Genomic DNA, 15,691 nt, shown 5'->3' with positions numbered 1-15,691 from the left:
GGATTCCATCATAGGTAATTGAATAAAACAACAGGACTTCCGTCTTAGATGTAGATTGATTAGGTATGTTATGGAAATTGACGTGAAAATAACTACTGTTGACTCATCAAATGTAATTAATTCATTTTACCGCAAAGAGCATAGTTAACACAGAAGATCCATTGAAATTTCGAAAATAAGCAATAATTATTTAGCGATTGTTCTCAAATCAGATCGAATTTAATCAAAACAACATGTGGCATGTAGATGTAAAATTATAATTTCAAGCCCTATTAAAAATTTCATCTTGATCTGAAAGAAAATGCAAACAAAAAATATCGAAAAAAAATTCCAATATTCACTTGACTAAGAAACCGACGATGTTGAAATTTTAGATGTAGATATGAAATAAGAATTTCAAGAAGCTTCATTCAAAATTTCAAGCTGTCACATTATCAAAAACAGAATTTTCGAGGAGAATCTTATACCCGATATTTCCCTGACAACAGATCTCAGCTATGTTGTTTGGACTTGGGCAGCGTAGTCAGAATCACAGAAAATTCAGGCAGAATAACGAAAAAAAAATCTAATTTCTTGTAGAGTTCTACCTGGCGAATTTATTCGCTGATTTCTCATTTCATTGAAAAGACCTGTCAAAACTAGTGTGCGTTCGTATATGTGAAGAGATTCTGGATAATATTCTGTTTCATATTGATTGTGTACCAGAACCGTGAAAATTCAAGAGGGATATTTAAAAAAATCACCTAATATTTTCGTAACACTTAGATTGAATAGGTATAAATGTTATAATATATGCAAAATAAGCACCTGCATGTGAATGGTATTTCGAATTTACTGAATGTTGATTTTCAGAGTTGGAAGATTCATTAAACAAAATTAATAAAATGGCAGAAAAATTTTTAGGTACTTCGTTATGAATATATTACAGGAACATTGAAGATTTGATGAAATTCTATCTAATTGATTGAATAATGCAAGAATAATTTTTGTATTGCTTATATTTAGACCTGGACTAACCAAGCGATCTTACTGCGGTTGTAAGACACAATAAACCAAGTTTTTTCCAATTTTAAAAGAGGCCATTTACACTGCTCAGAATTGTGGCCGAAATTTCCATAAAAACTCTTATATCTTCAGAGGATCAGAGGTAGATGAATGTGTCTTGTATGAATAAATACCATTGTGTCAATTTCATATATGAATCAGACGTTCCCAAACCGGTAGTTTTGCAGTCATTAACATCTGTATTTTCCTCCAAGGAATACTCAGCTGATAAAACCACTGATCTGACATTGATTTTATTCAGTTTCAGTCCACATCCGAAGCTCGAAGATGTTTTCGTTCAAAATTGTCTTATTTTTTATAATTTATGTTTATATCGGTGAAGTGACTTCGAGAAGTGTGTATAACAACGAAAATAGGGAAAATGGTTAGTGATTTTTTTCTATAGTTATTAACTTTGTATACTCGAACTGTATTGGTTTTGCTCCACGATTTGTTATTTTCTCTTTTATCGCATAATCATATCTAAAAATCAAAAAAATTTAACGAGATGCACCGGGTATTAAATTTAATGATTTTATTACTAAAAACTATACGGGCTTGACTTTTGTAGTGAAAAAAATATTAAATTCAATACAACTATTACCTACAATATAGGTTCTCAATTTCATGAACATAATATGTTATATCATCAAGTTTCCGAGAATTTTTTTTTAATACAATTCCTTGTTTTTTGCCTTAAAAAATATAACACCTGATTGTTACTTTCAATTCAAACTTCATGCATATTACTTTCATAGTTTTCTCTACTGCAAAAAAACCTAGCCCTTATTCAGATTAGATACTAGAGTTGCTTTAGTTATTATATTAGTACGCAGTGGAAGCGTGCTGGGCCCATAACCTGTAGTTATTTTATTAGTACCCAGTTTAAAGAGTGATGAACTGAACGCTATTATTTTATTTCAACAACTTAATTGACATCGAAAAAAACTACTATCAATTTTACATAAGGTAACTAAAAATAATCAATAGCAGGAGTGCATATCAACAATGTATTTATCAAGAGTTGCTACTGTCACTAGGCTTTTTTTCCATACGGATTGTGTATTCTGCTATAGGGAGGAAATAATGAATCATCATCATCGTATCATCAAAACTTCTATCTATATAAACATCAACATCAAAAAGGCGTTCGATTTTTTTGACCAATCTTGGCAGAAATGTTTAACTAGTTAAATGATCTATTATTCATGGGAAATTTGACTTTTCACTTGTTGTTACAATTATCTGGTATATTCCTGGAAAGATTAAGTCGATTTCGGTTTTCCCAGTATACATTTCTAAAATATCAAATATTCAATATATTCCATTCATCTCAAAAGATTAAACTTCCAATTGGTAACTATGATGAATTCAAAATGACTATGGTTAACGTCTTATTAATTTTTTTTCAGTTGATATAAAGGATGTGCACACCATAAGAAGAAGAGCTGCATTCGTCAAACAAATAATTGGTCATATCGCAGGACATTTTGGACTCCACCATCCTAGACATCCAGATTGCGAAGACAAGCACTTTCATCATTTTCATGGATCGACCCTGGATCATCTACATAATTCACATTTCGGACATAAATTTTTAAATCACGGAGACGAAAACCCATCTTACGGGTATAACCAGAACTTTCCTGAAGAAAAGAAACATGGATTCGACTTGCAACCATCTACGCCACATGTAGGTCCTGATATTCATCATACCAATTTCCATAACACCGGCAATCCAGACTTTCATGGATTCAACAAAGATAGACCCGATCATAAACAAGAAACCCCTGAAGAAAAAAAAGTTGAAAAGGGTAAGCCTGCAATATATCCACCTTTTCATGAGCATGATGGTGATGACAACGACCCTGTCAGTGATTTCGATTGGAATAATGATGAAAAACCTGTAGTTGGTGAAAAAGGAACAGTTGATCGGAAAAACAATTTGCCGGGAAAACAAGAAAATGTCGGGAATGGAGAAGACGATCATCACGTTTGGATGGATCCAGAAGAGGAGGACCAAAATAACGAAGGTGGTGTGATACCTTCAACATCACAAATAGATATAAGGTTTCGAAAACATTGACTTGTTTAATAGAAGCAGAACTTGATATTAGGCTAAACTAAACCTCTATTCGAAGAAACCGATGTTATTATAAAATATTACAACAGGGAAACAAAGTGAAAAATCCATCAGGTCTTTGATTTAATGACAACAAAAGGCTGTTTTGAAGGGTAACTGGGTAGAATGCCATATTCCTCTGCAGAAGTTGGTTGTCTTATCATAGGATGTGATGTTTTCTCTTTCTGTATAAGTGATTCTTATAATATTTGTAAATAAATTATTTATTAATAATTTAATAATGTAATTTAAAATTGAAAAGAATATGACCTGACTCGAAAATAAAAACTTGAAACTATTGAATTACAGTGTTTTTTTCTGTATTCTCAAAGTAATTGTAAAGGGTGTTTTTTTTAGAGCTATAGAACTTTAAATTGCAATAAAACAACGATGGATTATTCGATTGACATGAATTTTATTTATCCGCAAGATAATCTTGTTGTGGCATTACATTTTAAATATGATTTCTGGCATATGACCGCCACGGCTGGCTCGGATGTAGTCCAATCTGGACGTCCAATTTTCGCTTACTTTTTCCAATATTTGTGGCCGTATATCGGCAATAACACGGCGAATGTTGTCTTCCAAATGGTCAAGGGTTTGTGGTTCATCCGCATAGACCAATGACTTTACATAACCCCACAGAAAGTAGTCTAGCGGTGTTAAATCACAAGATCTTGGAGGCCAATTCACAGGTCCAAAACGTGAAATTAGGTGGTCACCAAACGTGTCTTTCATTAAATCGATTGTGGCACGAGCTGTGTGACATGTTGCGCCGTCTTGTTGGAACCACAGTTCCTGGGCATCATGGTTGTTCAATTCAGGAATTAAAGTTAGTAATCATGGCTCCATACCGATCACCATTGACTGTAACGTTCTGGCCATCATCGTTTTGGAAGAAGTACGGACCAATGATTCCACCAGCCCATAAAGCGCACCAAACAGTCAGTTTTTCTGGATGTAACGGTGTTTCGACATACACTTGAGGATTAGCTTCACTCCAAATGCGGCAGTTTTGTTTGTTGACGTAGCCATTCAACCAGAAGTGCGCTTCATCGCTAAACAAAATAAGATGGACGTAGTGCGCGATACGTATTCCGCACAGAACCATTATTTTCGAAATGAAATTGCACTATTTGCAAGCGTTGTTCAGGCGTGAGTCTATTCATGATGAATTTCCAAACCAAACTGAGAATAAATCACTTGACAGCTGTTGAATCGATCGCCATCTTGAACAGTAATGCCAACTTAAAGTTATATACCTCTAAAAAAAAACACCCATTATAAATTAGGGCTATTGCAAGAATGTGCGGACACAGACTGACAGACATACACGAAGCCAAAGTTGTTAGATATGTTCTGAAATCGCAAAAATCAGTTAATAAAAAAAATGAACTCATAATAAAAAATACTTTATAATTTAACATATTATGGCACTAACAAACACATAAAGAGTATTGTTGTTGAAGAAACATTTGTCTGAAAGAAACATAGATATTATATAATATAAATTGTTTCTCTAAAAATTTAGAAATACTACATCTGATTCAATACTTCAACGAAAAATTACTGAAAAAATTATATGAAGTAAATATCACAAGTTTTTCAATCTTTTGGTGGTTCATGAGGAGCTGGTAGTTTTTCATAGCTGGGTTGGACACCCCAGATGTCTTTTCCGTATTCTATGATGGTCCTATCGCTTGAGAATTTACCAGATGATGCAATATTGTTGATTGCCATTTCTGCCCATTTGGATTGATTCTAAAAAGGGGAAAAAGTCGAATTATTTTCAGTAATTAAAACATATTTTTTCTCTAATTCTGTGGTTATTCCGTTCATTCTTCCACATCTTGTAGAACAAAATCGTGCGAGAATATATCAGAAACGCACAGTTTTCATGGTTATATTTTATTATTCTATGTTGGTACTCCGAACTTTCCGCCACGGCTTTATCTGTCAATTCATCAATTTGCCTTAAAGAAATCAGTTCTGCCAACCAACATTTTTCAATGCAAAAATCACTAAAATATATTTATGGAAATATTTCATTAATTTCTATGAAAATGCAATGAATTAGAGAAAATAATGTATAATACTCGTACAGAAGGCTCATTCTACCACTCGTTCATTCCAAAACTCGCCACTTCGTGGCTCGTTTTTGAATTTTGAACTCGTGGAAGAATATCAATGCCTTCTGCACTTGTATTATAAATAACTATTACCATATTGATCAGAATATAAAGGGGTGTTTTACCAAACCAAAGACATGAAAGTAGTTTAGGAGGGTCTGAAATGAATATTGCGAGTAAAAAATTTGAAGTCAGAGAACAAAAATTTTTACTAATTCATTATTTCAAATAACTGCGGGAATAGAAGCTCTGAAATATAATTTTCATCCAGCGCCATCTGACCTCTTCACTCAAAATCAAAAACATTGCACACCTCAACTGATGTCACACAACTAATAAAAAAATGATGTTATTACCTGATAAACCTCACTGACTTCTTCCTGTTTCTTGATATATGCCTCATAATCAGCCAATAGGTAGAATCGATCCCATTTGAGCAATATATCAGTCAAGTCCTGGAATTCATTCGGATTTTCCGGACTGAAGAAACCATTTTTGATCTGATCCACAACCTGTTTGAGCTCGGGATTCGAAGAATAATAATCGTTGGCATTGTAGCCTTTCTTCTTGAGTTCCTCTACCTCGTCCACTTTCATACCGAAGATGAATATGTTGTCCATGCCCATCTCTTCAGCCATCTCGACATTAGCGCCGTCTAGTGTACCGATCGTCAAAGCTCCGTTCAGCTGGAATTTCATGTTTCCTGTTCCCGATGCTTCGGTACCTGCTGTAGAAATCTGCTCGCTAAGATCAGCCGCAGGAATGATTTTTTCTGCCAAAGTTACCCTGTAGTTTTCGAGGAAGATAACTTTCAGTTTGTCCCCGACAATAGGGTCGTTGTTGACAACCTTAGCAACAGCTAAAATAAGTTTGATGATCTTCTTGGCAGTGTGGTATCCAGGAGCTGCTTTACCTCCAACCATAACCGTCCTAGGTGTGATTTTAGCCTTAGGATTCTTTTTTATCCTGTTGTAAAGGGTGATGATGTGCAAGCAGTTCAACAACTGCCTCTTGTATTCATGGATTCTTTTAACGTGGATGTCAAACATCGAAGCTGGATTGATTTTCACCTTGTACTCGCTCTCTAGGTATTTAGCCAGCTTGAGCTTGTTCTCTTGCTTGACTTTCACAATCGCGCGTTGGAAATTGGAGTCCTTGGCGAACTTTTTTAATTTCTGCAACTCGTCCAAATGGATGATCCAATCCTCGCCTATTTTTTCGGAAATTACATCACTAAGACCAGGGTTGCACAGCAGTAACCATCTTCTGGGTGTTATACCATTAGTTTTATTCTGGAATTTCTCTGGAGTCAGTTCGTAGAAATTTCTAAACCTGTAAAGAAAGAAGAATATTCTTTAGGTTCATTCAAATTATGATGAATGCAAAAAATTCTAAGAACTGACGATAGCCATATAATTTAATGTTTTCTATCGTGATTCTACAAGGCCTCTATGAGACCTCTTCGAAGCTTCTAGCCTAGGAGCTAGAGGTTCATTTGGCTAACTCATACATCACAAAGCTTGAAAATTCTTAAAAAAGGCTTTATTATCAGTTGATTAAGAAAAATTTGTTCTGGCAGGCATCTCTCTAATCCAAAGAGCCAGTTCTGCAGGTGCATTCCCTCTCAGAGACCATAGGGATCTTTTATTCTTAACCCTACCTATTCCTTCTACCCAAGGATGCTGGCAGTTACCTCGTGAGTATCCAAGACTGACTTTCCCATATGCCACCATGTGTTCTGTTGTTTCTACCTCCGTTCCACCATTACCCAAATCTCAGCTCCAGGGAGCTTTAAGAGCTTCTGGTATATGATTTGCCTGAGCAAAACCAGGACTGTTCCTCCAGAGGGTTACTCATTATCCCACTCCCATTATTGGACCGCTGTCTTAAATTGATCTTTTCCAAGCCCACAGAAAGTCTCAGGGCAATCAAGTGTTAATTTTGATGCTCTTTCCGCAAGGTCATCGGCTTTTTGATTTTCTTCAATAACACAAAACCCCGGTAGCCATAGTTGAGTTACTTTATTGCCTCTGGACAAGCTTTATGGTTTTAGGACACTTACATGTCAGCAGAGACCCCAGGCTATGTGATGCCAGGGACCTCAGTGTAGCCTGGCTGTCTGTAGTGATATAAATATGCGCCCCTTTGAGGTTTCTTTTAGGACATCCTTGAGCGCACGTATGGACAGCTAGTGTGTCGGTTTGTAAGATAAAGGACTCACTTTCCAGGGCTTTAGAGATCCTCATTTTAGGTCCCACCCAGACTTACAATTGGAAAAATGCAGACATTCTGACAACCAAAATGATGAATAAGGCATCGTCAATTCAAAAACAATTCAATGAATAAGTTAAACAACTTCTCTTGGTTAAAAATATTAATCTACTTTACTCACAAATCATTCTTGATGATATCCGAATGAATTTGGGCCACTCCATTGACAGCATGGGACCCAACAATAGACAAATGAGCCATGTTAACTCTCTTCTCTCCGTCTTCTTCTATCAAAGACATTTCTCTCATTTTATCCCAGTCTCCAGGCCATTTTTTCTCGACATCTTTCATGTGAAGGAAATTAATATGATAAATGATTTCAAGGTGTCTTGGCAGGATAGATTCCAGCATAGATACCGGCCATCTTTCTAGAGCTTCCGGTAGAACGGTGTGGTTGGTGTAGGCACAGGTACGGACTGTGATACCCCAAGCTTTTTCCCATGGAAGACCCTCGATGTCCACAAGAATTCTCATCAGTTCTGGGATAGCCAAAGAGGGGTGTGTATCGTTGAGCTGTATGGCCACCTTGTCTGGTAGGAACTCAAAATTGGTTCTGACGCTCTCTCTCGAACCAAATTTGGCAGCTTTGTATCTGCGGATGATGTCTTGCAGGGTTGCTGCGACCATGAAATACTCTTGTTTCAAACGTAGTTCTTTGCCTTCGAAGAAGTTATCGTTGGGGTATAATACTCTGGAAATATTCTCCGCCAGGTTTCGGTCAAGGACTGCTTGGATGTAATCACCGTCATTGACTGGAAAGAATATATAAGTTTCAAAACCGTACCTACAGAATGAATTGGTCTGCGAATTTGTCAGTAGCAAGTCTAATTGTATCTGTTAAGACCATTAGATGCTAAAAATTCGAAAAATACAAGCATCGAGACGAAATGCTTGAAGAACTCTATAGCTTAAAGATGTATGAGCTTAAAGTTAAATATGCTGAGTGAACTTGTACTGAAATGTTAGCTGAACGCCTTTTTGGAAAGATAATTCGACTTATAACGGTGTTTTTTTTCGAGGTATATAACTTTAAGTTGGTATTACTGTTCAAGATGGCGACCGATTTAACAGCTGTCAAGTGATTTTTTCTCAGTTTGGTTTGGCAATTTATTATGAATAGACTCACGCCTGAACAACGCTTGCAAATAGTGCAAATAGGCCCAAATTGAGATTGCCGTTGTTCCCGATTTTCATAAGCGAATTTTGTTTAGCGATGAAGCGCACTTCTGGTTGAATGGCTACGTCAACAAACAAAACTGCCGCATTTGGAGTGAAGCTAATCCTCAAGTGTATGTCGAAACACCGTTACATCCAGAAAAACTGACTGTTTGGTGCGCTTTATGGGCTGGTGGAATCATTGGTCCGTACTTCTTCAAAAACGATTATGGCCAGAACGTCACAGTCAATGGTGATCGGTATACAGCCATGATTACTAACTTTTTCATTCCTGAATTGAACAACCATGATGTTCAGGAGCTGTGGTTCCAACAAGACGGCGCAACATGTCACACAGCTCTTGCCACAATCGATTTATTGAAAGACACGTTTGGTGACCGCCTAATTTCACGTTTTGGACCTGTGAATTGACCTCCAAGATCTTGTGATTTAACACCCATAGACTACTTTCTGTGGGGCTATGTAAAGTCATTGGTCTATGCGGATAAGCCACAAACCCTGGACTATTTGGAAGACAACATTCGCCGTGTTATTGCCGATATACGGCCCCAAATGTTGGAAAAAGTCATCGAAAATTGGACGTTCAGATTGGACTACATCCGAGCCAGCCGTGGCGGTCATATACCAGAAATCATATTTAAAATGTAATGCCACTAGATTATCTTGCGGATAAAAAAAATTCATGTCAATCGAATAATCCATCGTTGTTTTATTGCAATTTAAAGTTCAATAGCTCTAAAAAAAAACACCCTTTACAAGGTAGAGGCAGCAAATGTTACAGAATGATTCTTTTTCAGGTTTGATTTTTAAGTCTAAATGAGTCCAATTGCTCATAATCTTCCACCTTGTAGGTTTCTTGAGTTTTTTCAAATAGAAGCTAAATTTGACCAGATCATTACACATCAAATTCCACGTTTGTCAACTTGATATTCATCAAAACTTCTACTCACAAAATTTCAGGTTGAAGTCGACTGGTGACTTGGCGCTCCACAACCTGAGGGTGTTGACCACATTGTTCTTGTAGCCAGGAATTGGATTGTCATATGGAAGAGCAAACACTACTTGGGTATTGACCCATTGTCTTCCCCCCTTTGGTGAATCAATAACGTTCCCGAAGAAATTAACAGGAATCATATATTCAGGACGAGCTTTCTCCCATGGATTACCAAATCGTAACCAGTCGTCTGGCTCTTCTTTTTGTTCTCCATTCACTATTTTCTGATTGAAGATACCGTACTCGTATCTGCAGAGAGAGAGAGAGGTATCAGTAACCTGTCAAACAAATTCACTTGAATTCACCTTATGCCATAACCGTAGGCAGCCATGCCTAGCGTTGCCATGGAATCGAGAAAACATGCAGCCAGTCGACCAAGACCGCCATTTCCAAGACCAGCATCTTCTTCTATGTCCTCCAGTTCTTCAATGTCCAAACCAAGTTGGTAGAGGGCTTCATCCACTGGAGACTGAATGCCAACATTGATCATGGTGTTGGACAGGGATCTTCCCATGTAGAATTCTAGGGATAAGTAGTAGACCCTCTGAAATTTGAAGTTGTTTGAATAATACGAGAGGATGTCTTCATTTTTCTAAATAGAAAGTTATTAAGTGTTTCTGAAGATGGAAATATCGTTGTCGAAACTTCTTTAAACATATATAAAGATTACATGGATGAGTACTTTAGTAAAAAGGTCATTGTTTGGTAAGAGCACAAGCTATTAATTATAATGAACCAAAGATTATTACTTTCGATCTAAGCAGCATAAAATCATAACATTTGAATATTTGAAAGGTGTGATGACGTTTCATTCCGTTTATAAATGATTTTTTGTGCAGATGGGTCCAATTCCAATCGTTTAGGAGTTATGAAATTCTAAATTTCTGAGAATATTGTCAACTGAATTGAACGATAGATGAAAATTCAGGAAGAATCGTGATGTCTATTATTAAAACACAATAAAGAAGGATGTTTATATTCGAGAGGCTCGAAGTTGGCGTTGACTCGAAAAAAGGAATGATAGAAGCCAAAACATAAGCTGTCTGTTACTGCCAAGATTATAATATATTGACAAGATGCATAACAATTCTGATTTCTCCCACTATTTCCATTTTTATCTCATTTCTGATCTTCGATAATAGATTTTTGAAATCGAGACTTTTATATTTCAAAAAAAATGGCACCGCCAGTACCATACTTCTTTTTTTTCTCGTTAGTACAAAGCTTCAAAAGATACGTTTCAAAATTTCATAACATAGAATTAAGTCTGGATCTAGATTTTGGAGGTTAAGTGCAGCTACATTTGTTGTTGTTTGAAAAATGGTTAAAAACCAGTTACGTGTATAAAAAAAACTGTTTTCAATGGTGAAAAATATTGTGAAAGCAAAGCAATAGCTTGATAAGTACCTTTTATTTGCAATCTTCTCCATATAGAGTGTTAATATGACAAAAATCTTGTTTTTCCCTAGTTTGGTAGATTTTACAGTAATTGTTATTATTATTTGATTGATTTTCAAATTCTATTTATTTCATTAAGTTTTAGATATTCGCTCAAGAATTAAATAAGACTCTATATTTATTCATATTAAATTTGAATTTAAATTTTTCATACACTGACTGAAAAAATTTAAATTGTGTATAAATTTTTTATACACTGACTGAAAAAATTTGAATTGCATCTGAATTCTTCTAAATCTTTTCAACTCTTCACAAAACTAAGTACGCCACTGGATGGAGATATATTGTTCTGTTTCTATCAGAGTGACTTATTTGACCGTCAAATAAAATTTTGAATGATTATTGCATTGAAAATCAATAGTATATGTTAAAAAATTCAGAAAAAAGTCGGTAAGACAAACATAAACTGTGACATTGAAAAAGTGTTATTGCTGACACTATTTTAAGAAAAAAGGTCCATGAACTTAAGTCCGCAAACGCTTCCTTGCCAAAATACAGGCTGTAACCATTTTTTCGTTTTGGTTTGAAAGTCTTAGTTTCAGAACTGAAATTAGTACTTTTTCAGGAAATTATTCATCGAAAAGATTATCTTTATTCATTTTGGAATTTCCTTCAACATTACGGATAAATAACCCCCGCATTCTCCGTCCCTGAATATTTTTGGAACAAATTCGACACTAGTTTGTAGAGTTTGAAAAGTAATAACAATGCTACAAAGGTCATTTCGATATCTTTTGTGGTTTCCAAGATATAAAGAATAAACTTTTATTTTTAACTTCAACACCCTGTATTTTAGTAAGGATGCATTTGCGGAGCTACATTCATAAGAAGTTTTTTCCTATCAAGACTATCAAGAGTAGCGCCTTGAAATTATCTGACGTTATTTTAGAACCACCTGTATATTCAACAAAATCTGAAAATGAATATTTTTGATAGCAAGTTATCGCATAAGCTACAGTATTATTTTCTAGGAGAAAATATTCATAATTCGTGTAGCAAGGATTAAAATATGTCCTAATACCTACATAACAGAAAAGAAAATAAATATACTGATAAGAGCGATAAAAATAGTGACAGCTCCTACCTTTGGGTCTTTTTCGTAGTAGTATTGTTGGGTCCTTATCCATCTTGAAACTAGATGATCCCTGACTGTATGAGCAAGGGCAAAATAATAATCCCTAGGGGTTGCAACATTTCTGTCCTTAACCAGAGTATAGTGCAAATGCCTATTGAATGTTTTTTTAATAGCAGTCACATCTTCTACTTCGGCGATACCACGTACACTGATCTGCTTTCTTTTCTCGAAATCGCTCTGAGGTTTGGACATTTTTTTTTAAATCAACACTTCGAATATATCACAGATTTAAGAACCGACCATACACAATACACAGAATGTACTGTGTTGTGTGTAGTCTGAAAATACCAAATTGTTACATTAGAGGTCACCTTCTCAAAATCTTGAATTTATAAAGCGGTACGCATGCCTTGCTTATGTGGTTGAACGTCAAGTGTTAATACCATAGCCGTAACATACAAGTGGACGACAGTTTCAATGCTTCATTCTTTATAACAGTTTTTTTAGTTATTCAAGCAAATGTTTGCAATACGAATTTCCATCTTGATGATATCATTCTTATATACCTAGTCCTAGCCCAAAAGGCTAAAATTAAAATCAAATATACAGGGTTAGAACTAACGGGTGTATTTTTTCGAGGTATATAACTTTAAGTTGGCATTACTGTTCAAGATGGCGACCGATTTAACAGCTGTCAAGTGATTTATTCTCATTTTGGTTTGGCAATTCATCTCATATAGACTCACGCCTGAACAATGCTTGCAAATAGTGCAATTTTATTTCGAAAATAATGGTTCTGTGCGGAATACGTATCACGCACTACGTCCATTTTATTTTGTTTAGCGATGAAGCGCACTTCTGGTTGAATGGCTCGTCAACAAACAGAACTGCCGCATTTGGAGTGAAGCTAATGCTCAAGTGTATGTTGAAACACCATTACATCCAGAAAAACTGACTGTTTGGTGCGCTTTATGGGCTGGTGGAATCATTGGTCCGTACTTCTTCAAAAACGATGATGGCCAGAACGTTACAGTCAATGGTGATCGGTATAGAGCCATGATTACTAACTTTTTCATTCCTGAATTGAACAACCATGATGTCTAGGACCTGTGGTTCCAACAAGACGGCGCAACATGTCACACAGCTCGTGCCACAATCGATTTATTGAAAGACACGATTGGTGACCGCCTAATTCCACGTTTTGGACCTGTGAATTGGCCTCCAAGATCTTGTGATTTAACACCGCTAGACTACTTTCTGTGGGGCTATGTAAAGTCATTGGTCTATGCGGATAAGCCACAAACCCTTGACCATTTGGAAGACAACATTCGCCGTGTTATTGCCGATATACGGCCACAAATGTTGGAAAAAGTCATCGCAAATTGGACGTCCAGATTGGACTACATCCGATGCAGCCGTGGCGGTCATATGGCAGAAATCATATTTAAAATGTAATGCCACAAGATTATCTTGCGGATAAATAAAATTCATGTCAATCGAATAATCATCCATCGTTGTTTTATTGCAATTTAAAGTTAGCTCTAAAAAAAACACCCTTTATTTAGAGGGGCCACTTCAGGGATATCGATAACCGTTAGAAAGACAGGGTGGCTTAAATTACAAAAAAATTGCGTTATTTAGGGAAGAGTGTGTTGGTGTGAACAGATCTGAAATATCTCCATTGGTTTCCGATATATCTCAAAAAAAATGAAAATCGAGAATTTCCTTTTTTTTCTGTACAACCCATTTGTTTTTCAAGATAACTTCACGAAATTTGGTTTATAGCCATTATCCAATATTGAGATACTAAAGGTATCTTAAGTTTTATTCTGTTTTCCATTGTTTCAGAGACGCGATAGTCAAGTGATGATTTCACATAACAACTCTTCAAATTTGCGTACGTAGACTCGATATTTTTGTGAAGTGTGATACATTGTTGAGTTCGTAATTTTTTTCTTTATCACCTCATAAGGAGAACCAATATGGAGTCCATAAAAAAAAATTGACTATCGCGTCTCTGAAACAATGGAGAACAGAAAAATATCTGACGGCACCATTGGAATCTCTATATTGAATGATGACTATAAACCGAATTTCGTGAAGTTATCTCCAGAAACAAATGAGTTATACATAAAAAAAGAAAATCTTGATTTCCAGTTTTTTCGAGATATCTCGGGAACCATTGGGGATATTTTGGATCTGTTAAAACCAACACACTAATACCTAAATAACGCAACTTTTTTGTGAATTAAGCCACACTGTATCTCTAACGGTTTTCGATATCCCTGTAGTGCCCCTCTGAATAGATCTAACCCTATATAATAATTTATTTATTTTTCCCTGAATTCAAAGACAGATTTCTGAATTTATTTTACATTCAATTACAAACCATTTTGTAAGTAAAGTTTCTACGCCATTGTAAAAATGTTTTCGTAATAATTATGATAAGATTTCAATTGTCTGGCCTCTCCCAAAATGCTTAAATTCACCAGAAATAACATTCAAGGATGGATAGTGAAGAAAGAAAGTGTCATCCTCAAACATTCCATTAGCACATGATATTACTGATTAGGTAAACATCGAATCACTGACTTCAAAGCATGATATTATCAAATTGTTCATGTCATAGAAAAGTGGATATAGATAAAAACCATTCAGATTTTATTTATGTTTTCAAATCATTCAGAAAGATCGGCATATGACAGAAGTTCAGAGAAAATCAATCAGGGAAGCATAACAAAATAAAATATAAAAAAAAATTAATTCGAACTAGAAGATATGTTGTCAATTTCATCATTGTCAGCTTATCCACGACAACAATTTTCAGAATTTCACAATTCTAAAAGGTAAAATATGTGTCTGATTAATGATTTTGCTGACTTTTTTTTGACTTATAAGTATCCTGTATCGGAAAAATAATTGCCACTTAGGAATTTAGTCTAGGTTAAAATTGCTTCGTACTAATTCAAGAACTCTTTTTTTTTTTTCAAATGAAACTAGCACCTGTTACAATACATTTTTAATCATGTCATTAGTTATTGTGTAACAATAGTTGATTCCATCTCAAGTATACATCGATAACGATAGATTATGCTTTTACATTCCAGTAACACAATTAAAGCAATATCCCACTCGAGAAAAAATATTTAAAAATAGATTAGTGCAGTAACAAACATAATTATTTCTTGCAACTCACGATGATATCTGATCGCTTAACCATAGTAAATACAACTATTTCTTTATGAGCGAACAAACAATGTGATGACATTCCAGAAGAAATACATAAATGAAAACCTGAAAAATGCGGAAATAAATATTAAGATCTCAACATAAATTGACTTTGAATGTACCTATAAAAGGGAGTGCCTCCATAGTACCTGAAGTATCGTTGACAACGTTTTATCAAGGTTTTTGAAATGCCC

At 35.4% G+C, this 15,691-nt stretch overlaps 2 protein-coding genes across 2 annotated transcripts; one reads left to right on the top strand and one right to left on the bottom strand.

The window, feature by feature from the left end:
- Nucleotides 1-1,271: 1,271 nt before the first annotated feature.
- On the top strand, nucleotides 1,272-3,469 carry LOC123684058 (uncharacterized histidine-rich protein DDB_G0274557-like). The gene is made up of 2 exons (XM_045623161.1): nucleotides 1,272-1,429; nucleotides 2,457-3,469. The coding sequence occupies exons 1-2, from the start codon at nucleotides 1,333-1,335 to the stop codon at nucleotides 3,128-3,130; spliced, it is 771 nt and encodes a 256-aa protein (XP_045479117.1). The 5' UTR covers nucleotides 1,272-1,332; the 3' UTR covers nucleotides 3,131-3,469.
- A 1,093-nt stretch (nucleotides 3,470-4,562) lies between these two features.
- Nucleotides 4,563-12,634, bottom strand: LOC123684056 (glycogen phosphorylase). The gene is made up of 6 exons (XM_045623160.1): nucleotides 12,279-12,634; nucleotides 10,042-10,280; nucleotides 9,693-9,985; nucleotides 7,688-8,318; nucleotides 5,652-6,627; nucleotides 4,563-4,927 (listed from the first exon to the last, which is right to left on the bottom strand). The coding sequence occupies exons 1-6, from the start codon at nucleotides 12,519-12,521 to the stop codon at nucleotides 4,772-4,774; spliced, it is 2,538 nt and encodes an 845-aa protein (XP_045479116.1). The 5' UTR covers nucleotides 12,522-12,634; the 3' UTR covers nucleotides 4,563-4,771.
- Between the last annotated feature and the right edge of the window lie 3,057 nt (nucleotides 12,635-15,691).

This window comes from Harmonia axyridis, chromosome 7 (assembly GCF_914767665.1).
Source record: "Harmonia axyridis chromosome 7, icHarAxyr1.1, whole genome shotgun sequence".
Taxonomy (NCBI): Eukaryota; Metazoa; Arthropoda; class Insecta; order Coleoptera; family Coccinellidae; genus Harmonia; species Harmonia axyridis.
Note: the sequence above shows the minus strand (reverse complement) of the source record. Positions and strands in the feature narration are given on the sequence as shown.